The 27499-nt window shown below is 43.7% G+C and overlaps 1 protein-coding gene across 1 annotated transcript; it reads left to right on the top strand.

Moving 5' to 3' along the window:
• The first annotated feature begins 945 nt into the window (after positions 1-945).
• On the top strand, positions 946-27499 carry LOC121333653 (E3 ubiquitin-protein ligase Topors-like). The gene is given in 4 exon segments (XM_041400194.1): positions 946-975; positions 1661-1724; positions 1727-3065; positions 27259-27499. Coding segments are annotated over 4 exon segments (1674 nt in total).

The following is a 27499-nucleotide window of genomic DNA, read 5'->3' as shown; positions in this document are numbered from 1 at the left end:
GAAATGCCTACCAAAGGATGTTACAGGGATTCTTGCAAGTACTGTCCTGCTAGCATCCTTCTCTGAGGAGGATGGAGTCACTTCTGGTTTTATTGCTCTTCTTTTGAGGCATTAGGTTTAGTCATGGTGTGGACAGGCTGGAAGCTTAGACATTGTGACTTAAGAGGACAATATGCATGAAATCCTTGGAAGGTTATAAGTTCTGTATAGTGTCCTGTTAGTGAGTGTAGAAGGTTTTCAATGCTATCATTGCCTATCTGTGAAAGCATGTGATATAATTTCTTCCCTTTATCAGGATCGTTGGTTTTGCTTTTTCCTGCACACCTTCTTGTTTTTGCACATGGCTTCTGCTCCCAATGCACCTTGCATCTGCTTTATACAACCTCTGCTTACAGTTCAAAACTGCCTGCAGTCCTGAGCAGAGCCAAAAGCAAAGCACATCCTGGCCACAGAGCGATATTGCTGCATGGACCATCTTTGAAATAACAACCTTGGTTTCTCACTTTGCCTAACAGCTTCTGTTTCAGGCCCTTTTGACCCAGTTTTCACATAGCTCAAGAACTCATTGCTTACTTTACTTTATGTCTGCAATATGGCTCACTCTGTTCAGAGATTTCCACTTGACCTTTGCAGTTTAACTTGCTTCTTTGCCGTCAGCCAACAAAAGGGCAGGCGTTGAATATGTTTAAGGTGTCATGCTGCTAATGTGGGCACTGTTTGGCTAGTGGATGTGCAGCCCTGCAGGAGCATGAGGAATGATGGGAGGATGTACAGTTTGCTGGTAGAAGGCAGTGCATTTCAGAGCTTGAAGGCTTTGCATAGAAGAGTCTGTGCCAGGGAATATTAAATATTATTCCCTGTTCAGAAACAAAAGTCTGCAGATCATACTGAATTTCATTCTATCTTCCCTTCCAATTGTTACCCAGAGAACTCGTCAAGAGGAGAATGCAGTTATGCAAATATTCAGACCCTTTGGTAAGTGACCACATGGTGTACATTCTTGGTCTTTTTGATTATGGTGCTGGTTTAGACTGTATATTTAGACTCCTTTCATGTCCAGGAGACTATGTTTTTGCTTAGACAATAATAATTAATTTTCTTTTAAAACAAATTGTATGTTATTTTTTTTTGCCTTAGAACATGATTATTTTATAAAGTAAAGTAGCTCACTAGATTGTGAGACTGGGTGGCTTAAAGAAGTGGTTGTGAAAGCTAAACCTTTGCTTTCTGAGTTTCTGACTCAATTCCCATTCACATATCAGTGATTACAAAGTATTACAAAGTATAAAAGCACACTGCAACAAGCAATGCTGCCATCTGACAGCTGCCTGCAGGTCACATCAAGATGAGATGATTGATTAAGACCAGTCCTTAAGACTACAGGGAAATAAAATCAAGAAAAAAAAAAAGACCCTAAAATCTCTATTGCAAGTTGGGACCCTGCAGGCACCTTTTGGCTAAGAGCCAAGAACAGAGACAGGAGATGCACACAGATCATCTGCTTGGAAAAACTCCTTATCCCAGTGAGTAAACTCAGCCCCTGCTTCACAGGTCAGGATGTGACTCATGTTCCAAGGTGCTTTACAGCAGGGATGACCTCACTAGCCAAATGGTAGTCCTAAAATGTGGGAGGTACTAGGTGCTTTCTGTTAGCTGAGAGATTGCAGAAAACAGCAATTTTTCACCAAAAGCCAGCACCAGCAAGCTGCCGAAAGATGTGTCTCCCAATGCCCCATCTGCCTGGATAGATTTGACAATGTCGCATATCTAGATCGCTGCTTGCATAGGTTCTGCTTCCGCTGCGTCCAAGAATGGTCAAAAAACAAAGCAGAATGCCCGCTCTGCAAGCAACCCTTTTTTTCCATTTTCCATACGATTCGTGCTGAAGATGACTTCAAGGAGTACATACTCAGCCCTTTGGAAACAAGCTCTTTTGCCAGCCCCGATGGCCGGAGGTTTCGTTACCGCACTACCTTAACGAGGGAACGCCGCACGCGCGGTTCCCCTTCCCTGAGGATGCTGTCCCCTCCGGATAACGGGATGTTGTTTGAAGGGCTGTCGAGCGAGCCAACGCGACACAGACACAGAGAGATTCAGCAGATGATCAGGAGGCTGGCCTCAAGGAGAAAGGCTAGCGCGGAGGGCAGATCTCTGCGGCAGATTCAGGAGGAGGACATGATCACCTTCCTCAGGGCTCTGTACTGCACCGGCGTGCGCATCCGCAGCATTCAGGACGGCGGGCGATACCGAGAGATTTCGGCAGAGTTCTTCCGCCGCAACCCTGCTTGCCTTCACCGCTTGGTTCCTTGGTTGAAGCGAGAACTTACAGTCCTGTTTGGTGCCCACGGGTCTCTGATCAATATTGTGCAGCACATAATCATGAGTAACGTGACTAGATACGATCTGGAAAGTCAGGCTTTTGCTGATGATTTAAAGCCGTTTCTGCTGAATCGGACAGAACACTTCCTGCACGAATTCATCAGTTTTGCTCGCTGTCCTTTTAACTTAGAAGCGTACGATCAACACGCCAATTATGACTGTCCTGCGCCATCATATGAGGAAGGAAGCCACTCAGACTCATCAATTATTACCATATCTCCAGATGTGGTGTACCCGCAAGGGCCAGAGAGTAGTTTGTCTATTCCTGGTCTTGGTCAGGCCCCGTGGGATGATGAAACTCCAGGGCCTTCCTATTCCATTTCAGAGGAGGTTCGTGCAACCATAGCTTCTCCTCTGGAGTCATCGGAAAGTTCTGATGAGGACTCTGCCTCAGGGAGCCGAAGAGCCAAGCTGCAGACGGAGTTACAGGCTAATGCAGACTCAAACGACAGCGGCTCTTCCTCAGACAATTGCTTCATTGTCGGGTATGTTAAGCCCTTAGCTGAGAGGACACCAGAAGTGGTTGAGCTGTCCTCTGACTCTGAGGAGTCCATCAAGGAAGAGAAAAGGGAAGATGTCAAGAAACAGCGACCAGTCCAGTGTCACAGCTGGAGTGACAGTGAACCAAGCAGGAGCTTCTCACCACATTCCCCAACATATAGGGAGGATGTAGGAGGTTGCAGAAGGTAGATACAGTGCCATTAAAAGACCATGTGAGCTTGTCTTTAGCGCTTAAATTTATAGCTTTCTTGTCATCAGAATATTGCCAATTTCGTACCTTGATTTCAAGTTACTAAAAAGCTGTGTATGCCTGCCAGGAGATAATAAGATTGGAATGACTGGGCTGGGCAACACAGGAAAAAAATATTCAGAAATGCCTGAATTCCAGGAAACAGAAACTCTTCTGTGAAAATGTCTTTTCAATCAATTGTAATTACAGCTGTCCACTGATAACCTCAGGGCTGGGATGAGACATTAGATTAATACCATCAAGTGTGCTGGACTTCACAGCCAGACTGATTTAATGAGTTGCCTCAAAAAGTGTTATAACGGATGTGAGTTAATCTCCTCACTGCACGACTGGATCTCATTGTTCCAAATCAAGTTCCTTAGTCTGGCAGACAGTGCAGCCTGGAACATCAGCTTAGCAAGAACGGCTAAGTCATCGGAAAGAATATTTTCTAGAGGCAGAGGTAGAAAATGCTACGTAAATACGATTTTATTAATTCTTTGTTTCATGAGGACAATAGGAGATAGTGCCCAGTGTTCAGGACAAACACAACCAAAATTTTTTACAGTATTGATCTTCTCTGGAGAGCAGAAAACCGCACGAAGTTTGCCTATTTCCTCACTCCTCTGTCCTCCCATATTTTATTTAGATACATACTTCACATGCCAGCTTTCCTTTATGAATGGTCAGTGGGAAATGCAGTTCACTCCCAGATAAGCATTCCTGATATTTCCTTCTTATGTTAGCTTTGTTCTGACATAGGAAAAGCCAACATGTAACCTCTTGTGTGCACCAGAGGATTTGGGAGTGGTGTGATCCTGAGTCAGTGTTGGGAAAGAGAGGTATGAGATGAGACTTAAAAGCTAATAATATGCCTTTCTGTTCAACTTCCAGTCTCCTGTAGCATCAGAAGACCCTGATGAAAGTGAAAAATAAATCAAGGCTGTTGATTTTTGCACTGTCAGTTGAGACTCTGCCCAGGAAGTGGAATGTATTTGATAATATACACTTTTGTAGATAGGTGAAGTGTGTTGGATTATGTTGGGCTTTGTTAATGGTAAAAATTACCTTCTTCATCTTTTGTTACCTTGTTCTCACTGTAAGTGATTGGGAACTTTTTCACTGAAGTTCACCTGATAGTTTTGAAGCATTTAGACAGCTTTGTTTCAAGTTGCTATTTTCAATGTCAGTAGGAGGATATAAAGTATGTGACTGATTCATACTTAGGCACCAAAATCAAGTCAAGAAGGCCAGCTGTAGAGATAACTTCCTGGTTATACTTCATATTCCTCATTGTTTTCTGAAAATCAAAAGGCTTCATACATGAATGGTAAAAATGTCTCACTCCATGCACAAGTTAATTCCATGTTGTTCTCTTCATTCTGGTTAATAAAGGCTGTAGTTTAACATTAGTTGGATTAGTTTTGCACATTTTGGAAGCCATGAAAAGACAAAGAGCAGCAAGCAGATGAGATGCTCAGGAGAACATCACTGGTTTTGATCATGCATCATCCCTGTGGCATCTCTCTGCCATATGCCCCTTTTGAAAAATCCATTAATTCAGGTTACTTTTTTGATAAAAGCTGTTGCTTTAGAAGACGAAACACCTGCTCTGAGTCTGTGCAAGAAGTCTGTGAACTTTGCCTGTCAGAAACAACTTGTGTATGTTGCAAAAGGCTGGGCACTTTCAGGGAGAAAAAATACAGATACTGTCCCAAATTCAGGCAGTGGTTACATACATTTTTCCACCTTAAACTGCTTAAGCTGATGTCACTTGATGCATTTTGGAGCTAGTGTTGCTCTGGCATAGCAAAACCCCTTGCATTTCTTACCCTTTGATGTTTGTACTCTCATGCAGGCAATAAGTGCATTGCTGATTTATGCCTGATTCACATTTTTAAGGCACACAGAAGAAATCTGAGAACAGAGCATGGAGTAATAATTCATTGGTGAGTCTGGCCCATGGATGAAAACCAAGACGCCAATCTTTCAGCAAGAGCTAGATGGCCTAGGATGAAAACCTTGTTGGCCAATTTAAGCTAGATATCTAGTTTTTTTGGTGGCTGCTAAGACACAATATCTACCTCATATGTTCTCATATGTTGGCCTAATCAGTTTCATAGTAGAGTAATTCAAATTATCCATGCAGGCATGAGAAGAGAATGAAATCCTTAAAATAATTACAGATTTGTAAATATGGAATATGAAATAGGTGTTATCTCCTGGCTCTTAATTGTGTGTTAGTTCTTTATGCTGCTTGAAAGCCTCATTCAAGTCTTTTAATAGCATTAAAGTACCATTTTTACACTGTAGAGTAAGAGACTGTTGCCTCTGTGTTTCTTAACTTTCACTTCAAAACTTTTACTTTACTATTTTCAAAGGAACATTGTGTGAACTTAACAAAAACCTGACTTCAGTTTGAGCTCCTAATTTTCAACTTGTGGCAAGTTGTGCTTCAACATACTAAAATGTAGCAAAAGAAGAAACAGGGGTTTTTTCTACTTTTTTTTTTTTTCAAGGGCATGACTTTGTGTCTGCTCAGCTAATTGTGCCAGGAAAGAGAGTCAAACTTTAGTTTGGTGGATATGGTCTCATTTTCTAAAGTTGCAAGTGGTTTTAGAAGTCTCTACTTTGCATGTTGTCCCCTGGTAGGGTTGAGGGTGTGTGCCTGATTTGACAGCTCTCTACATTCACATGCATGCCATCAATCTTTTTTTTTTTTTTTTTTTTTTTTTTTTTTTTTTTCCATTTGGGCTTTTCACACAACGTAGCAGGGATAGAAGCATTTCTTTTAGTGAAAACTATGACTGTGAAAACGTAAATCATCAGCAGGCTGCAGGCACAGCTTCCTGTCTTCTGAAAGTAATAGTAACTCAGTTCTGCGTGGCAACAGATACTGCCCTCTTAATTCAGCACAGAAGTTTTTTACAGATTTCTAAAGTATCACTTACAGCTTCATTACCTAACTGAAATAGCAAAAAACAACATAGATGAGTTATGCTTGACTCTGAGGAAGCAATAGAAGAACTTGTGAATATTAATAAGAATCCTACTAATTTTACTAATTTTTACTAATTTTTTTAATCCTACTATTTTTACAATTGCTTCCGAAACTAGAAGTATGTACTCTTCAAATGAGCTCTTTTCCCAGAAGCTGTTTAGAGCTGTGGCTGAAAAAGATAAATTGGCCAACAGCAGGCTGAAGCATGAGCGAAGTAGTTCTGAGATGCAGTTATGTTTCTTTTTTCCTCATGGGTAAAAGCCTCCTAATTAAGAAAAATTGATAGTGGTATTGACTTACTCATAGACTATCTGTGGGTGAATCTTGCACAGAAAACACAGCCACTTTATTGTAGTCTACCGACATCTGTCTTAAGAAAGCATGGTTTTGTGAGCTTTTAATATTTCAAGAAATTGCAAATTATCTTTACTATCCATTCAAATGTAAAGTCAGTGGTTTGAGATGCAACCACTTCATAAAGCATATTAAATTACATATTTGTACACAGACTTTGTCCTAATACATATTAATAAATCCCATTATATCTGGAATAGTAATGAAAATTGTTTCTGAATTTGTCTGTCCTACTATTTATTGTAAAACATTTCTTTTTATGCAAAACCAAAATTCCCTACGCAAGTTTGGTTGGTTGTTGCTGTTTGATTTTGCACTGGATTTTTTTTTTTTTTTTTTTTGACTGAAGCCAAAATTAATGGACCACTCAGAAAGAAACAAGCTGTCAGGAAAAATAAAAATCAATCATCTATGCGTTGCTGATGTCCCCATGTGGTCACTTGTACTGGACAGACTAAGATGGATGGAAAAAATACCCCCCTCTGCTGACTTGCTTCATCTTGAGGAGGGCAGTGTGCCATTGCCTGCCCTGTGGAACTGTCTCCCTTCCTATCCTACCCTTCTGAGCAGGGCTGTCCGCTGTCCCTCTTGCTCAGATTTTTAAATATCAGGATTCATTGTCTTTTAATCTGGGACATTGCACTGTGACACCACTGTGATACAGATTTTCTGTTAATCTCTACAGTTCTCCATTGTCATCCATTTGCAGCCCACATTTCCCATCACAGCTGTGGCTGTGTTTCAGTACAGTTTCAGACATTTTTGGTAGAAATTATATGTTAGCTGTGTTTATGAAGGCTCTTTAAAACCCTGTCTGGCTTGGGAGATGCTGTGTCATCACAGGAGGACTGTTGTCAATCAGTAGCTCTCACCTTGCCTGTGAACACAGACAACTTACTTACCAGTTCACCTCCTCAGCTCCTACTCAGGGAAACAGCCACGACTGTAAATCCTTCACTTGTTTTTGCAGCCATTCTATGTAAGACTGTAAACTCCATGGAGTATTTGCTATCTTTTGCACTCCCACAAAAATTTGGCTATCTCAGTGTTATATTTACAGATGGCTCTAAAAACAGTTCTGTCAGACCTCCTTGAAACCTGACATCAAGCCTAATGAAATGCAGGTATTTGAGGAGGGGTTTATTGCTGACACCTTTGTCACTAGGCTAAATCCCTCCACTCTTTTTCTGGTGAAAACCACTTTTATTGCAGTAAATAAGTAACCTTATTTTATTGCAGTAAATAAGGCTGAGGCCCGAGGTTTCATTTTGAATTGTCGTATTTGAACAGGTAACTCCTAACAGGTGCCGTCTATCAGCCCAGGAATGGAAACAAGGACTGAAATGTTAGCATTGCTTAGTTTAGTTCGCTTGAGATGAAACACCCAGTGTCTCTCTGTAGATAAGACAGCCCAGCTTTACCAAGACAGGCGTTGTTCATTTGAAGTCATGGGCCTTCTTCTTGTAACAGATGATGAGATTATAATAAGCAAATACATTCAGCTGCAAATTTCACATAAAATGTAGTCCATAGGCCTTTGGAATGCAAATAATATAAAAATTCACTTGGAAGCGGGTTATCTCCACTGAGGCATCAGCTGAGCTCTGGATACTGTCAAGACCTTGGCATCCCCTTTTCTTTGGGGGGGGTGGGGGGGGGGGGAGGGAGGCATCTACAATAAATTAGAATATGAGCCCTTCTTGGAGACATAAAGAACTTGGGTAAATACCATCTCTACAGTCTGGCCCTGCAAACAGGGTGTATGAATGCCCTATCCCGCTGTAAAAGGGGAGACGAGGAAGATTCTTATTGATAGATTTATAGGACGAAAATAAAGCACAAACGCAGCAATATCATATCCGAGAACTGTTTATTGATAAAGAAGGGTAACTCTTCCTACGCTGTGGGACAGAAAAGAGAGCAGGGAGGGGGGAAAAGAGACGGAGAGAGAAGCAGCAGGCCCAGGGACAGATCGCTGCCGCGGCGCGCCCGATCAGCGCCAGCTCGGCAGATGGAGCGGTGAGGGGAGTACACCACGTGTTGAGGCATAAATAAAAATCAGATTGGTCCCTCTCACCAGTTTTTTCACTCTTACCCTTCCCAGTCTCTTCCCCATCCTCTGTAGAATGTCAATTTGCCCAATTACACATGTGAAAGGAAACCTGTCTTCCTAATGCTTTAACTTGCTCTCTACCTCCATGCCACATCTTGGAAGCCAATGGGCTTGGAGGAAGTAAAGTTACAGGGATGACAGCCTTTCTCCAGGAAGGACATGTACCGAATGTATTCATCTGCAGACTGAGCTCAGATGAAATGTGAGCTGGCTGACACCGGTACCACATGCAGTAAAGGCATGCACATGCCACCTCCCTGCTGCAGCCTTTACCCAGTGCTTCGTGCCATGGTCAGAGGATGCCAATGTCACAGTCGGAAGAGGGGTCTGGGACGATGACAGATACCCCTGACAGCCACGCAGGAAGGAAGCTGTAAATTGGCACTGAGTGAAACCTTGACGGACACCAGAGACAGACTGATGTAGGACACCCGTCACTGAACAAGCTCCTTCCCAGACCTACTCCACCTGCCAATATTAACCTGACTCAGAAGCTGCCAGCTGAAATTCTACCCCTAAAGCAATGCAAGCTGAACTGAGCCCCTTGTGGGCTAAAAGGTAAATGTATCCACAGGTGCAGATGATACAGAAGTGTGGATTCTCCCATCTCACAGCAACTCTACAGAAAAATTTGTTCCCATTGTATCTTGCAGACCTGGATGCTTATGCTGGGAGTTGACACAACTAGAAATCCTGCAGCATGTCCAAAAGGATCCCTGAAGGTCAAAGAGCAAAGCACATGGTAGAGAATCTGCCGCCTTCTGATCCTTGTCATATTCAGCTTTCTTTCCGTGAGACCCTCTCTCATTGTAGCCCTGCTGCTTTAAGCTGCTGCTGCAGTAGTGCAGAGGTCCCTCCAAGAAGATGATGTAGCCAGAGGGTACCTTACTCACATTGCTTATGAGCAGAGCTACAGAAGCAAGAGGCTATTGATTTCAACCCTGGTGTTGAAACATCCTCGCTACCACATTGATTATAACAGGGGCAAGTTTTCTGAAGGCCTGGAAAGCCCTCTGAGAAGCTCTGAGACTCTGATGTTACAGCTGGCTGCAGTCTGGCACCAAGGGTCAGACATGAGCACTGCAGCTGATTTTACAGTCCACAGGAGTCACATCAGATCATTAGAGTTAGGGACCAGTGGGCCTCAAAGCAACATGCTGCCAGGATCAGACTGAGACCTGGCCAAAAAAACAGATACAAAAACACATTCAAAAGAAAAAGCAGAACAGGCACCACTGCGGTTATGGGCTTTCTATCTCCACCAGCTGTCTGAGATTTTAAATTTTTCTTTCACTACAGATAAACATTAGCCAGCACAGGTGTCACAGGGCTGTTAAGCAATTGGGAAGTAACTAATTACCTCAGTGGGGATGCCCTCTCAGGTATTCAAAACAACATGTGCTATGTGAGTACAGCCTGCCAGTGCACCTGGCACATTCCCTGCTCTGAGACCCTCCCCACCAGTTCAAGATCCAGGAGTGAATTTAACCAGCAGGACAAAGAAGGATGATCAAGATTAGCAGGTCTAGGAAGACCATGATAAAAGTGTGTGTTACCAGTGTGCTTTTTCTTGGAGGACTGTGAGAATTGGAATCATTCAGGCACTCCACATCAGAGTGGTGTGAGGGAATCAGCTCATGCACCACTGAAATGTATTTGTTATTGGGGGGAAGTACAGCAGCTGTCTAGTCATGTACAGTAGAAGTGTGTAACAGTTTTAGGCTAAGAATGACTGAATTAATTGGACCTCTGGGGGCACTGGGGAAGGCAAAGTGTAATTACTAGAGCTTAAATTTATCCAACTTGAAAAAATCCCAAGTTATTCCTGGAAACCTTCCATAGTGAAATCTACTGTTTGAAAGGACCCAGGATGCTGGGTTATTATGTCCCATTAAAAGTTATCCAGTGCTGTAGAGAAATTGGTCAATCTCACTTTTCAAATATAAGATAATTGTAAGAGGTTAGTCTCATGCAGGCATGTTGGATCAATGAAAAATGCAAATCAATATATACCAATTGACTATCAGAGCAACAGAGCTCCTTACACTGATTTATAAATGCTTCATGCCTGGCTAAGGTGTGCTCACTAGTTTGTTTACAACATGAGTGTTATTTAAAATAAAATAAACAAGCATTAAATTTTTTCATTCCTCTGGCCACCCTGAAGGCAGCTGTCATGTTGTGGATGTGCAGAAGCCTATTGAGAAGTGATCTAGAGTTAATGTCAGACTGTGAGCTTCTGAGCAGCCACAATTCTCTATCATTCAGTAAATTTAGCACCAAATGTGATTGGTTTCTTATTTAAATTGAGATAGTTACAGAAATATTAAGGTAATGTATTACTCACTAGGCTAGTGAGTAATTTAACTACTAGAAACACGACAAGTGAATCAAGCTGAACTGATCACGCTTTTGTGGTTTAGAAAAAGAGAAAAATGTCCAGACTCAGTCCTGAGACTTACTTTTCAGTAGCAGGGTCTCTGCAGACAACTCACCTGGAGCACATGGTACTTCTGTTATGGAGCTGTCTATGCAAACCTAGGTAAACTACGAGCTGTCTGAGCTGCAGGCATTGTTTGAGAGCTCTTCCCCTGCCTGGCACTTGTTGACAGGATGGGCTGGTGCTGCACCTCCTGCCAGAAGCCACCTGGAATATGATGCAGCTTGTGTGCAGCTGACCTACCAGCCCCGGGGTCTTGTGGTCTTGTTCAGAAATGAATGCAATGGCAAAGAGCAACGTGGGGCATGCCCTCACTGGAGGAGGCTCTGCTGTTCAGGTAGCAAGAGGACATCTTCCAGGACACAGTGTCCCACATCTAAGGCAAGTGGGACATTTTTATTATTAGAAAGTTTATTTTTATATTTGCAAGCTTAGAAAGATATATATTTGCAAGCTTCCACTGGATCTTTGTACATTTGCTTTGTGGAACTAAAACTCTGATACTATTCATATTGGATTTTTGTCACATGCTTTTGACAAACACAAACCTGGCAATTAAAATCAGTATTTAACAAAAAAAAAAAAAAAAAAAAAGGCTACTGAAATTTTTCTTGCTCATTTCCACATATTCATAGATAGGCTCAGGTAAGCGCAGGACAATCTTTTAGATATCATGTGCCTATGGATAGCTGGAATTCATGGAACTCTGATACGAATGCATTACAGTTTTGTGTGGTTAGTGAAAGTTGGGTGTTCCATTTGAGAGTCCACGTCTCAGATGTACATTTAAGAATTTGATCCAGTTAATACACACTTAAGCTTTTATCCACTAAAAATCTCCCTGGGACATATGGACTGACAAAGCTGATGACACTGTCCCAAAATTGGCTCTGAAGTGACAGTGGGCAGCTGTTACTCAGCTCAATGCTGAAAGCTGATCTGGCTTCATCTGCAGGCAGCCATGGAATTGCCTACCCTCCAAACATTTCAGCAGAAAGAAAGAGGGATCATAGACAAAGGAAATGAGAAAGTGATAGGCATAAAAAGTGGAATCAGCTCAAGTGCCACAGAGGGTGATTGAATAAGTCTAAACACAGGCAAACTTTGCTCTCCTAAGAGTCTTAGCACTGTCTTCCCATGGCTAGCTTTCACACAAGGAAGCATTTTGGTTCACTCTAAAGAAGAAATGAAGTGTTTAAAGGCATTTCAGGAATACCAGAACAAATTCAGTGCTAACATGATGGGGGAAATAGCTACCAGCAGCAAAACATTTGCTCTGCTAGGACAGTCATACTGCTGAATTTCATTCCTTTTCTCTAAGTACATTTGAGAGACACTCCAGAAATAAAAGTTTCAGGGGAAGAAAGAGAAATTATCTCAACACCCCCCCACCAAGTCTCCTTGGAATGAATAAAAAGTAGTGGAAGTTCAGCACCAGGCTCTGCAGCACCAATCATGGGAAAAAACTGAGCTCAACTCCCATCTAGTAGGAGCCATTTTCCAGACTCAAGGCTAAATACATGATGATGAGAGAAAATGTTACAGCACAGTCCTCTGACAGGACACCAGTTCCTGTCTCAGATGATGACCAGTTGTGAGAACAGACATCATCCATAGAGAAAGCATAATACATGCCTTGTTCCCCCTACCCAAAGAGTAACCAAAGGGATTTAATTCCTTCTGAAGCTATAATGTTGTAATGGTCTTGTCCACTAATAAGGGAAAATAATATCCTGGTCTTCTGAGGTTATTACTAAAATTTCCATTAAATTTAATAGGATAAGGAAAGGGCCTTTGATCACAGGGGATGAATTTGTCTAATACATGTTGCTGAGGAATGTTTTATCCAGTCTTTGTCCCTCTGACTGATTATATGTTTTGCAGGTAGCACCTGAATAGGAAATGTGGAAAAGATCCTGACAGGGATGCAGGGTCTGAATGAATGCTAAAAACACTGCTAGAAAATTTATTTGCTGGAAACAGCAACCCTGCAAAAGGCCATGGGATAACATGGCAGCGGGTGGCTCCCCTTGGCAGAATAGGGTGGGATTTAGGAAAGGAATTTACGAAAGGAAAACCAGCGCCCTTACTAGAGACATAGGATCATACTCTATAGTTCAAGCCCAAGCACTCCATGCCTTGTGGGCTGTTCCCAGCGTGTTTGACAGGAGACCATGTTAGCCCTGAGGATAGCCTTGCCCCTGAAGGAAGCTAGGAGTATAGTAAGAAACCAAGTGCAATATGTGAGACCCAGGGCAAGAGAGTACCTAGAAATCAATGATACACATTTGGTGAGAGTCTGAAAATCAAAACTGCAGAATCAGGTACGATGTGCTGTTCAGTGTTACTGCTGGGGCTGAGCAAGCCTCTGCAAGGAAATATGTAGCATGGTGGGTTGTGGTCACTTGGTGTTCAGATGTAACTCATCCACAAGACCTTGCTGTGATTTCATGTTACCATAAAGAATTTCTGCTTTGGAAAGTTATCAGCAAATACCAGGTCAGCTTCAGAAGCCAGACAGACTCTCAGGTACTGCAACATCCCAAGTACCCCATCTGTCAATACACCAAAGCACAAAGGACGTGAGTTTAGAACCTAGAGGATCTTACAAAGAGTATCCTTAGAAACCACACAATATTCTTGGAAACAGATATTTAATAGTAAATAAAAGAGCACAAAAAATGACCACCTGGTAGTTTGAAAAGGAATGACAACTGCAGCTCATCCAGTTGCACCCAGCAGTTGACATGAGCACCCTGGTAGACAAAGTTGTTTTTTGGCAGGCTGACCTCAGCCAATGGAGTAGCATGCCAGGTAGGAGTCACGAGAGCAGTGCCAGTGACCTCAGGATGGCACCATAAAATGCCCAAAGGACCACCAGAAAAAGATAGAAGTAATAATTTCATCAACATGACACAGGCTTCTTATATAAAGCTACTCCTCAGAAAAAAAAAAAAATCTTTAGAACCCCCTGCTTAGTAGGGCCCTTGGAGGCTTCTGGCAGGAAGAAATACAAGCTGATAGCACTGAGCCAGTATCCACCTGTGAGGAGTGAGTCAAGAGCACGTTTTGTCGCATGGCTACGGCAGAAGCATCTGCTGGGGAAAGTGCACAGTGTGCATTTCAGAGGCAATTGCATTCAGTCCTTACTGCCTTCTGGCTGTCAGCACTCAGCTTCAACAGAGCTGCTGGGTACTGCAGCTACCCTGTGTTCCACGGTGCCTTCAGTCTCAGGAAGTGGGTCACCAGCCTCCTAGCATTCAGCCACGGGGGAAAGCAGCAACAGCCTGAAGAATTAGGAGGCAGAGGACAGATAGCTACAGCAAATGAAGTCACACTTGATATTTGCTGTAGCTGCTTGCATCCAAAAAGGCTCAGACAGGGCTGGGAAGGAAGTGTGTACACACAGCCAGCCTGCAACGGGGGATAAAAATCATAATTTTTATGTGTGCATGGCTTTGTGGAGCCTCTACAGCATAGCTCTGTTGCCATGAAACGGGGGAAGTGTTCCTAATTCTGGTCACACAGAATTTCTGGGAGTGAGGGAGAGTGAGGAAAGAATTACAAACAATTAGGTGCTGAGAAATGCAAACTGATAACCACATTAATGTTTTTAGTTTTCACTTCCTATGTTTTATCCTAGACAAGAATATAGGGATTTTAGTTTGGGATAGCATGTTAGAAAGAAAAGCATGGAAAAACTCTTCTTCATCAACAACGGTGGTCTGTGTGCCTCTGAGCAGGTGGCTCTGAGCAGATGACTTGTAGGGAGGCAGTCCCAGTTTAAGCAATCTGTCCAATGAAATAATGTATCCAAATCCACAAGCCTATTTCCACCAAACTTGGAAGCAAAATTACTCTGAGTCTTTAACTGAAGTTTCTGATGGTTTGAAAACAGGGAACAGGTTTCTTTTTCCCGGGGGAAAAAGAAAACACATTAGATGTTCAAATATTCATTTCAAAGAGACCTTCCCAGTTAATTCTAGTGACAACAAAAAACCTGATCTCAGTCGTGGAGAACTGTATCCTGCTGAAAATCACACAGAGTATTTAGTTGCTGCTGTGGCACCACCCAGTTCCCCTGGCAAGGCCTTTCAGCCCATGTTCTTTGCTCACTTTCCCCACCCAGAGCCCCAGTCTTCTTTCCAAGCTGTGCAATCCTATGCTATGTAGGGTGCAACCTGCCATCTTTGCTGTCATCCACTCACTATTAATTTGGAGTCAAATACTTCACCCTCACAATTGTAATTCGTGAACATGAGGCAGTGCAGAGACAGAAAGGGAAGGTAAAAATCCTCCTACAAGTTTTCCCATTAGGACAGATTGTGCGGAGAAAACCAAGTTGCTTCTGGGTTTGTTTTCCACCCATGTCCCTGCTTTTGTTCAGGCTACATCTGACACTCCTGTAGGCTCTTAATGACAAACTGTTGGTGCAGTTAGGTAGGGTCAAGATAACATTTGAGAGTTAAGGTGGAAAGGCAGGACACTCCGCCATTTGAGGGATGTAGAGCCCTTTTCTGATTCTATTAGGCTTTGTGGGAGCCTGTGAAAGCCTTGGAGTTGTACATGTATCAGCATTTTCCATAGTCAGGGATTGTTGGGCTAGCAGGAAGCCTGGTTCCTCAGTCCTCACTGAGATGCTGAAGCAGGCAGCACTGATAATGTGGTGCACTTAGCACCACCTTGGTGCTCAGCCTGCAAGCACCGCAAATGACTCTGACGGGCAAAGCTCATAATTGGCTCCCAAGAAACAGCACTTACAAGGTCACCTTCAGTTTTCAAAACTTCTGGGCCTAGGTTAAGGTGACATCTTGAAACAAACGACATGACACAAAATATCAGAAGGAAGCATGTGCTTTGCCTTGATAAAATTAGTGTGCTCTTTGGCAAAATTGTATTGACTTTTGGTGGATGGGAATTCAAAATGTCTATTCAAGTTCCTGCTGTTTGCCACACATTAATCTAATGAGTAGCCTGTGAAATAAACCATCAGAAAAGCCCTTGTTAAATTGTATCAAAGTAAATGGTTATCTAAAATAGACACCACAGGGAGGTTCTTAATTAGTCTGTTGTCAGCTGGGACTGGAAATGCTAGCAGCAGCATGAGGCTAATTAATTTCTCATTCTGCCACATGGCAGCTTCCTGTCAAAGCACAAGGTACGATTCAAAGCACACCAATGGCTTGTTGCTCCTTTTCAGAGACCGTGACAGCAGCAGAGGGTTCCAGCCTGGCCTGTACTCACTTTCCACAGGGAGATGAGGGGGGTGTCCAAGCCAAGGTGACTGTGCCTGGGATAAACTGTCTGTCTAGAGGAGTCTCTGATGCCCATATTCTATTGTTTCAGTGGGACATTCCTTCCTGGATGGAAAATATAAGTTAGTCTTGGGAGGAGGGCATTTGGAATCAACTGGAAGCCCCAAGGATGTGCTTAGGCAAGGGTCTTTATCCTGTCTCAGGCTGACACTGTATGAGTTGTGCCCATCTGCTTGTGGTGCAGCAGTCAGGGAAGCGGGAAGCACACTGCCTTCTCCTTTAGCAGTGTCCTTCCCTGCAGGCCTTGGGGCTAGACCTCTGACAGCTGCCCTGCTATAACAGGGCTTCTGGGAATAGGCCAGCTAAAGAGACAGTGCCCACACAGCCTGGTGACCCAAAATGCCATCAGAGTCTGAGGAACCACTTGCACTTTGCAGGAAGGAGCAAAAAGTTACCAAGTTTCTATTACCATGTCTTTCCTACCACCATGCCAATGAAAAATTTATTCTTTGGTGGAAGTGATTTAAACAGTTTTGCACTCATTTTGGACAGTACTTCACAGCAACCCGCAGAGCAAAAAAGGAACCTGCCATGTGGCCTTCTTTGTTGGCTGGAGATCCCTCGGCAGAGGACGTAGGGCACCTGACACTGGATGTAGAGATGGAGCCTCAACCAGGGAATGGATGGTGATGGGCTGTGAAGGCCCAGCAATAGTAAACACATTGGGTAAATATTCTCTGGCACCCTCTAACCAGCTCTGGAGTGTGGTAAGGAACATCCCTGCTCAAATGGAGCTGCCCCAAGTGGCCTGCATTGTCTCTGCTTCAGCTAGAGTGCAGAGGGAATGAGGGTGGGTAGAGGAACAGGTCTGGCCCTTCTGAGCCTGATCTCAAGGCTTGGTTTGCACCAATTCCTCACTCCTGCGGGATGGCTGAAGACCTTCATGTGCTCTGCTTCTCCTCTGCAACATTTGTAGCTCTTTTTACAGCATACTTCCCCATCCTTCTCATTTGTTCAGAGACACAGGTCTGTTCTACAAAAAGGGAGTGAAAAGCAGCGTGTTTACACCCACGGTTGCAATCAGGAGCCATTTGACATCCCCTGATATCAGCATGCAAGGTTTTTACCAACTCTAAATGTTGCAAGCACTCCAAGTATACAGCAATAAAAAATAAAAACTTTATTACACCCCTGCATCAAATGCCTTTGAAACACAAGAATACCCTACTGTATTGAAATGTGTGTAATGTTGGCAAAGTCCTGCCCCATCACTGCCCTTCACACCTTTGTGGTCACACACCTCCTCATGTAGTAAACACCAGGATCCGGTCTGTACATAAAGCATTCCCAGAGCTGTGCTCCCAGCACAATGAACACACAACCCTTCCTTTAAATACTGCTCCCTGACACAGTACAGTACCATGACTGACTCATGCTTGTTGTCATCTCACCATCTGCGATGGCTGAGTTAGATAATGGGTACTTTTGGGCGCAGCTTATGGGAAAAGGGAACAAGTCCATAGAAAGCAAATATTACCATCTGTGAAGATGTCCCCATAAGCTGCCTAATTATTTGGTAGGACAATAAGGTTAATCAAGTACACATTTAGCCACTCTTATGAGTGATGTTGGTAGAAGTCAGTTCTGAATTTTTCGACCGTGGTGGCAGGCAAGGGCCATGGTGATGCAAATGCATTTTTCTTTGGACAACAGAACACCAAATTTTTTCCCACTCCATCACAAAGGCCTTACCACTACCACCACTTCCTATCCATTCATTGCACTATCCATGGAGGAAAACAGCAAGATATTCTTAAAAACCATTTCTGCATATTCTTCCCCATAACTTCTCATGGAGGGTACCTTTGGGTACAAACTCAAACACTGTTTCCTCTGAAGGCAGTCTTCAGCAGCATGTTCACCAAGTTGGAAGGAAGCCTGTACAGACTTCTGTCACTCCCTGATCTTGGTCTCTGGTGTACCCAAAAGCCAAATAAAGAAAAGAATTTCACAGTGTATACATGCTTTGGTTTGATCCCCAGCAGTGCTTATTGCCAGGTATTGATCACTGGGACAGCAGAGCTGGCAGATGCCTATCTCACAGCTCACCTCTCTCCCCTGGTCTTTAGAGAGGCCCTGAAAGCTCTTCACAGTGGCCACCAGCAGCAGCTAGCTGGGCTGAGGTGAGATGAGATGTCTCTCAAGGAGTGCCCCAACAGCTGCTGGAGGGCACTGGTTGAGAAACCTCCTCTCAAATGCTCAGCTTGCTGAGTGGCAGAGGGTGAAGTAGCAGGTATTTCCCAAAGGCAGCAAGAAGAGGGGCTGCCAGGGAAATGCCTGAGGGTGAGGGGCTACCATGGGACCTCAGCAAGCCATTCCTGGGGCCTGCAGCCATGTGACGGCTGATGATCTGCTGGAGCAGATGGTTCAGTGAAACCATCACCATTTGACAGGTATCAGATATGCTGCCTCCTGAAAAGAAAGCAGATTTCATGTTATTCAAGAATACATGAATGCCCTGTGACTCACATGCACACTTAGTGCCCCATTGCATACTTCTCCCCAGAGAATTCCTGGTGTACCATGCAGATTTCACCCCTTCAAAGAGAGATTCTTTCATCCCCATCTCCTGTAAAACATGCTTTGCCTATCTCTCTCCAGTACCCCTGCAGACAGTGATGAGAGAGTGCTCAGTCTGTCCCGGGTTTCCTGCTTTCAGGATGACCCCGAGAGTCCCTTTTTCCCAGCCCAATGGTCAAACAGAGTCAGAATTCTCTAGCTCTGGTTCACAAGGTTGTTTATTGTCTCTTATCTAAAATATTTTCTTTTCAGACCTGAAGAGGTCTGTTCAGCAGACCTTCAGCACACTGCCCACCCCTGGGCTGGTGTCTACATTTTATGCTATGAATTACGTGTACTTTATTTATCATTATTTTCCAATACCTATCACCTATGTTGGACTGTCTACTTCTATTTTAAACCAATCCTAATGTGCCAACATACCAAGAAGATGGAGGCTACGAAGAAGAAGGAAGAAGAATAGGACAACACCCAGATCCCTCCTTCTTGCCTCCTAGACCCCCTATAGTAAAATCCCCAAAACTCCACTTTTCACCTGGTGATTAATTCATTATTACTCTACTTCAACTTCTGTGACTTATGATTTTTCATACAAGGTTTGTAATTTGCTCCATGGGTTAGGATCAAAATCCCAAGTGTCTTTGGCTTCCTGCCAGGACTCCCCAGGCCCCTGCCAGGGGCACGTGTCATCCAAGGCTCCCAGGGGGTGTCCTGGGTTCCGACAAGTCTGTGCATGCACACATGGCCACACTCATCCATCATTTTCTCTGCCATAAAAGAATCACAGAATGGTGCATGTTGGAAGAAAACTCTAATCAAGCAGAGTTATCTACAGCAGATTGCCCAGGACCGTGTCCAGATTACTTTTAAGTATTCCAAGGATGGAGACTGCACCACCTCTCTGGGTGACCTGCCCTAGTGTTTGGTCATCCTCACAATGGAAAAGTGTATCCTGAAGTTCAGAGGGAACCTCCCATGTTTCTGTTTGTGCCCACAGCCTCTGGTCCTGTCACTGGGCACTGCGGGAAGGAGCTCTGCTGTGTCTTCTTTGTGACCTCCCTTGATGCACTCATAGATATTGAGGACATCCCTCTGGGCCCTCTTCTCTTCAGGCTGAACAGGCCAAGCTCCCTCAGCCTTTCCTCATAGCAAAGGTGCTGCAGTCCCTCAGTCATCCTAATGACCCTTCCATTGAATGGTCCATTGAAGCATGGATTCTCTGCAACATGTTCATGGCTCTACTGTATCGAGGAGCGCAGAACTGGACAAAGTACTTTAGGGATATCCTCATCAGCTCTGCATAAAAAAGCAGGAGCACCTCCCAGCTGGCTGGCAATACTCCTTCTAATGCAGCCAGAGACATCATTCTCCTTCTTTGCCACAAAGGCACACTGCTGTCTTATGTTCAGCTTGGGGTCCTCCAGGACTCCTAGATCCTATTCTATCAAGCTGCTTTCCAGCTGGGCAGGACCTAGCATTTATAATTTTTTTTTTTTCACCCCAGGTGCAGGATTTGGCATTTCCCCTTGATGAATTTCATTAGGCTCCTGTCAACCCATTTCTCAAGGCTGTTGATGTCCCTGTGATGGTAACATGACTCTCTGATATCAGTTGCTCCTCCTACTTTTATGTTCTCTGAAAAATTCCTGATTGTGCACTCTGCCTCATCATCCAGATCATTAATGAAGATTGTAGAAGGACCCAGTGTTGACCCCTGGGACACACTGCTAGTCACCAGCATTCAGCTAGATGTTGCGACCCCAATCATCAGCATGTGGGTCTGCCCATTCGAGCAGCTTTCAGCCCAGCTCACTGTCTGCTCACCTAACTCCTACAACAACTGCCTCTCTAGGAGGATCTTACGGGAGACAGCGTCAAAAGCCTTCCTGAAGTCCAAGCAGACAGTACCCACCCTCCCCTCATCCAGCAGGCCAGCCATTTCACTGTGAGCTACCAGGTTGATCAAGCATGACTTCCCCCTTTGTGAATCCATGCTGACTGCTTCTGATTATTTTCTTGTAATTCATATGCCTGGAAATATTTTTCTGGATTAGCTGGTACGCCTTAGCAAAGGTGCAGATGTGGTATGAAGTAATCATGGGTCAGGCAATCAGGACTGCTATGACAAAGATTTCATTTATTCCTTTATATCCACAGCACAGGAATTTATTTTTTTTTTTAAGACGTATTTGCATTGTTTAAATGAGCTACAGACTTTGATGATATCCATTCCCATTTAAATTTGCTTCAGGTTTAATTGGCTTGGGAAGTTCCAATCTTCCAGAGCCTGCAAGGAACATGCATAGCCTTTTGATCAGTTCCCTTAGTTTTCTACTAAATTTTCCTAAGGAGACAGGAAGGATGTCAGTAAGCTTCACAGAAAGAATTAGTCATTGCAAGTACCCTAATACATGGTCATCATTATACTTAAAACTGCTTTAAAAGTGTTCCAGCATATCAAAAATTATTAGCTTCTTCTGCAGAGGTAGGTCAAGACAACCTATTTTCCCTTCCTCTTTCTCCACAGACAAGCAACTCAATTAGAGACCCCCTTTAAGAAGTGTTTGCTAAGTTCTCTGGGACAAAGCAAGCTACCCGTTATTCACCATTGTGCATAACACACAGTACTTGGGGTGACTCCCCTGAGTTTATTGCATCTTTTGTGAGCAATTTTCGATAGAAGAAATAAAGTATATTTAATCAGAAGCTTCCCAAAGGGAAAGAGCACATCAGGCAGAGCGATGCAGATAGATAAAGTTCCAAGTGAATTATATTGGCTAATTTATTGCCTGATGCCGTGACTCATACAGCAGCCTGTACCTCTTCCACAGCAATCCTGCTAGGTCCCCGAGGTCACCTCAAGACGGATGCATGACTCACTACCAGGGTTTCTGAATCCCACTCCTGGTGTGATGGCTCAGTGACAAAACAAAAGCCCTTCAGGCATCTGATATTTCTCTTTTGCCCCTTGTTTATTGATCAGATGCTTTCACCAGCAGAGTCCTTCCACATCTGGCCAATTGGCCAGCAAGCAGTAGTCAAGCACAAATGATTCTCTAAAAGAGCAAGACCCAGGGGCTTGAGTGAACAGTCAGAGCCCAAAAATCCTCCCTCAGGTGAACTTCTTGTGCTTGAGGACATGAAGACTCAGAGAACTTTTCAGAGCTGTCCAGAGGCATGGAAGAGGCTGAAGTGGCTACACAGACCCCCATAAGAACTAGATTTAAGGTAATTATGTTATGTGAAGCTGGGTAAACAACAAACATTTTCAAAGAGGAAGAAAAAATCTTTCAGCCAAGGCATATGAGGATCACAGCATATAGTTGCACATTACAAAAAAAATTGTCAAGTATTTTCTTTTGTATATGCTGCCAAGAAAACACAATGTACAAAAAGTCCTGGAGATGGATGTTGCTCATTCAGCATCCACTTTCAGCAAGGAGTACTTGCTGCAGACAGGAAGAACTTTTGTGAAGCAGCTCTTGAGCAGGTTTGAGCGCCTGCCAGTGACCTCAGCAGAATGACTGACTGTCTCCTCAAGCTAACCACGTGGCTCAAATATGTGCACAAGAGCATTAGTGTAAAAGCTTGAAACTCGAGTATCCCAATCCACACAGAACTTGCTAGCAAAACAAGTCCCATGTTCCATATCCAAATTACCGATAGGACTTACATGATCCCACACTCAAAAACAGTACAAAGTTTTAGCATTGCCATAGACCTTGGAAGGTGAAATTAGAGTCTAATTTCACTTATGATGTTATTAAGGGCTTATGGAGTTCTTGCATGGTATGAGATAAGTAAGACAGCTGACAATTGCAATGTATTAATTCAAAACTCCATCTGCCAGATCTTTTAATTTTAGGATACTAAAAATTATGGCACACACACTTTTCCATGGATTTTGCAGTACTTCCTGGTCAGAGAAAGTCTTTGCTCTTCAAAAAGCCATTGACCAAAGCAGATAATTGTATCTGCAAAACAGCAGGTTCAGAGAAGGGTTTAAGAAAGAAGTACCAGGAAAAATTACCTGTTATTCAACTGGTACCCTTTCCACCACATGCATCTCAGTCCATCGTTTTCTGCTCTCTATCTTCAAACCTACGCAAAAAACCAAAAGGACTGTAGTACATCTAAAGCTGCTTATCCAAATATCTGTTTTGGTTGCTCCACGGTTATTAAGAAAGGTAAAAGAAAATGTACTCCTCTGATGACACGACTAGAAAACCGGAAAAAACGGATGAGACAAGGCTGAGATACCCAGTAACTTTTTCATTGTCAGTGTCTCTTCCCACACCTCTTGAGTGGATGAACAGCAAGGTGGGGACTGGATGAGAAAAGTGGTTCCTTTCTTAAGAGATCAGGTTCCTGATTACCTGAGGAATTAGAACATATGGGATCCACTGAGATGCATCCCAGAAAGTCCTGAGAGAATTGGCTAATGTAGTTGCCAAATCACTCTCTACCATATTTGCAAAGCCATGGCAGTCAGGAGAGATCCCCAGTGACTGGAAATAGAGAATGAATACAGTGACTACATCAGTGGACAAGGGAAGGACTGTGAATGTCATTTATCTCCTGTAAAGCCTTTGAAATTGTCCCTTACAGCATCCTGCTCTTTACATTAGAGAGAGATGGATTTGATGTGTGGACTTTTAGATGGATAAGGAATTAGTTGGACTGTCACATTCAGAGGGTAGTGGTCAACAGCTCAGAGTTCCAATGGACATCAGTGACAAGAGATGTCCCTCAGGGGTTGGTATTGGGACCAGTGTTATTTAATATCTCATTAATGACATAGACGAGGGTATTACATACACCCTCTGCAAAACTGCAGATGACACCAAAGTAAGTGGTGTGAGGGACAGGATGTCATGCACAGGGATGTGGGTGAGATGGAGAAATGGGCCCATGGGAATCTCAGGAGGTTCAACAATTCTCTCAGCGTTTCATTGTAGGAAAGATGCTCCATACCTCTAATCATCTTGGTGGCCCTACTCCTTACTTACCCCAACAGGTCCATTTCCTTTCTGTGCTGGGCCCCCAGAGCTGGGTGCAGGGTTCCAGGTGGGCTCTCACCAGGGCAGAGCAGAGGGGCAGAAACCCCTCCCTCCCTGCTGCTCACGCTGCTTTGGATGCAGCCCAGGACACGTTTGGCTTTCTGGGCTGGGAATGCCTATGGCTGGGTCATGTCCAGCCTCTCACCCACCTTGAACTCAGTCCTGTTAAACCTCATGAGACTCTCACTCCTCAAACTTGTCCAAGTCCCTAGGGATGGCATCCTTACTTTCTGTGGTGTCAAAAGCACCCTCAAGCCACTCAAAGCAGGTTGGCTGCAAACCTGCCAATCATTTTCCATTACTGAGGAAGGCATTAAACAGTGCTTGTCCCAAGGCAGATCCCTAAGGGACACCATCTATTACCAATGTTCATGTGAAGATTGAGCTGTTGACCATTACCCTCTGGATGTGACTGTTTAACTAATTCCTTACCCACTGAACAGCCCACCCATTAAATCCTTCTCAAGACAATTTAGAGAGCTACTGGGTAGCTTTTAATAGGAAATGTAGTCCAGGGAGACTGAGAGATCAGTAGTTCCCACAGCTCTCTTTCATACCTTTTTTAAAGGTGGGTCCAATATTTCTGCTCTTCTAGTCACCTGGGACTTCACCTGAGTGCCAGGACTTTTCAAGTACCGTGGAGATTGGCTTGGCCGTGTGATCTAATTCCCTTGGGACTTGGGGAAGCATCTGTCATAGTTTAACTCCAGCCAGCAGCCAAGCCCCAGCAGCTGCTCACTCACCCCCCTACCATTGGAATTGGAGAGAGAATCAGAAAAGTAAAAGGTAGAAAAGTCATAGATTGAGGTATAGACAGTTTAGTAGGGACACTAAAGTCCACGCACGCTTGCAAATCAAAACAAGGAATTAATTCATTGCTTTGCATGAGCAGGTGTTCAGCCATCTCCAGGAGATCAGGGCCCCATCACACCTGACACTGACCTAGGCAGACAAACATCATCACTCCAAATGTCCCACCTTTCCTCCTTCTTCACCCCTCTTTATATCCTGAGCATGGTGTCACATGGTCTGGAAATCCCTTTGGTCACTTTGGGTCACCTGTCCTGGCTGTGTCTCCTCCCAGTCCCCCATGAACTCCCAACTTCCCACCAGTGTGGCCTTGGCTCTGTGTAAGCCCTGCTGAGCAATAATGAAAACATCTCTTATTATCAACCCAGTGTTCAGCACAAGTACAAAATACAGCTCCATACCAGCCTCTGTGAAGAAAATTAACTCTACCCCAGCCAAAACCAGCACAGCATCTCATCAGATCCCATAGACACATGTGTTCAGGTTCTTCAGGTGGTCACAGCCCTGATCTATTACAGTTGAGAGCACTTTTTTCCTTCAGTCCCCATCCTGCTGCCCATCCACTCAAGAGGGGGGAAGAGAGGTTGCCATTGAAAACTGAGGTAAAAACGTGGTTGAGTACCTAATCTTTGTGTACAGCACCGGAACAGAAACATACTTCACTTCAAAGGAGTAATTTTTCTTCTCTAGTTATGAACAGGATAGAAAATGCAGCCATTTGCATTGTTGCTCAGTTTTGTCAAGTGGCACTTGCTGATCTCTTGATATCTAGCTTGGGAAGACAATTTTAACAATCATGGCATGCTTTCCTGGAACTGGGTGATTGTTTTCCCTTTCTATCCCCTCCTGCTGGAAGCATACAATCTTGTCTTGAAATCACTCACAAAGGGACAAATTGAAGACATTTAGTTCCACCTTTGTCCTGACATTTTCTGTGTTTTTCTGTCCACTAACAGCTTTCTGTTCCAAAGTAGATGTTCCCTCTTCCATCTCAGTAAGCCTGTCGCTTAAATTTGAAGGGCCATTTTTACTCCTGTTAGATATTCTGACATGTACTTCAGCTCTTACAGCAATTTTCCCCTCCACAAATGCCACTAATATTTACATTTCTGTGTCCTTTTTCTATCTCTGAAGGACTGTTGATGAGTACAGCTTCAGGTAATTGCTTTTCCCAGGCATCATAATTTGTTTTTCAACAAAAGAACAATATCCAATTTTTTGAAAAACTATCCAAATGCACTAGGGGAGATGAAGGAGGATCAGGGAGTAAGAACAGTGACTTTCATTGGCATTAGTTACCAACATACTCATAACTTCATAATTTACACTTTACAACATTTTAGTTATGTGGGACAGGGATGCTGAAGATTAATCACTTCCTTTCATACAGAATCTAGCTGATGGATAAAAAAAAGGGCATTATTCATTCCAATGTAAGGACATAAAAGCTGTGTCTCTGAATAACAGCAGATAGAAAGAAACAGCAAATTTTCACTCTGGAAAATAGGAGCTGAGAACGCTACTGTCATTTCTCATACTACTAAATGCTGCACAGTGGCAAAATTAGAAGTTAACTTGTGCTAGCCGGAAGGTTTTGATTTTTAAATCTCTCAGTCAAGAAAGTTATTTCTAACAGAGTCCAAAACATCAGCCTGCTCTGCAACAGGTGAGAGGTTCAGTGTGAATTTTACTGGACAATTTTCTGGAGACAAGGTGCAATATTGATTGTGGTCAATTACAAACATTTAATTTCAAACCCAGGCCATTGCCACTGAGTTAAAAACTCTCCCCACTGTGTACTTCTATTTACTCATCCTTCAAATGAAACAGTAAATACCATAACTTGACACCCCATTTACAAAGTGTCCTGTAAGGGAGGAGTTGTTCCCACTTACAAAATTGTATTCTTGGACTTGCTCTCTGCAAGGCAGTTTGACATCTACAACACAGAGGTGCTCTGTTGATGTTGTGCTGTAGGAAGGATAAATAAAACTCATGCTTTTCATGACCTGAGAAACATCTGTTTTCTAAACTGGCTTCTCTGAGCTCTCCAAGTTTGTAGTATGAGGAAAATGAATCATGTTAATGGGAAAACTTAAAGACTTAAAAACTTGGTTTCAAAATTTTATTTCAGAGTGTCCTTTTCTGTTTCCTTAACTTTCTTGGAAGCTTTCTGGTATCACTACTTTTTGTCTCCCAGTATCTCTGCCCCAGGTGAAAGCATTTAGTCTTTTGTATCACTGGCAACCTGCCTGAAGATGCTGCTGCCTTTCCACATTCCAACCTGTTTGAGATCCTTTTCTATACTCATTCAGCTGGTGGTGCTTACTTCAAATTACCATCACTGAAGTGCATCAAATCACAGGGACAGAACGTCACCATCACAGTCGGCAGGCCATGGATACCAAGGGAACCCCAACATCTCTGTTCATTCTTGGGGAAGGAGTAACATCAGGAGAGACTTTATCCCTAAGGGCCACCTTCATGATGAAATCCAGCTGCCACAGAACATCTCCTGAAGCCTTGCTCTCCACAGGTGCCTAACTCAGAAGAAGACTCGGGGCAGGACTGCTGTCTGCTCAGGAGCCAATTTACTTCGCAAGCCCCGTCCTCACCGAAGAAGAGAATTTAGGAGCGGGGGCCCGTGCGGAGGATGCACATGCCGGCTTCCCGAGGAAGAGCGCCCGTCGGGGGTCCTTTCCCTTTCGCCCAAGAGGGAAAAAAGGCTGCCCGGGGTGGCGGCAGCAGCCGGCCCAGCAGCGGTGGCCATCAGGTAG

Source organism: Onychostruthus taczanowskii, unplaced genomic scaffold (assembly GCF_017590055.1).
Source record: "Onychostruthus taczanowskii isolate IOZ18803 unplaced genomic scaffold, ASM1759005v1 scaffold174, whole genome shotgun sequence".
NCBI classification, from domain to species: domain Eukaryota; kingdom Metazoa; phylum Chordata; class Aves; order Passeriformes; family Passeridae; genus Onychostruthus; species Onychostruthus taczanowskii.
The sequence above is the reverse complement of the archived record's forward strand: the minus strand, read 5'-3'. Positions and strand labels throughout refer to the sequence as shown.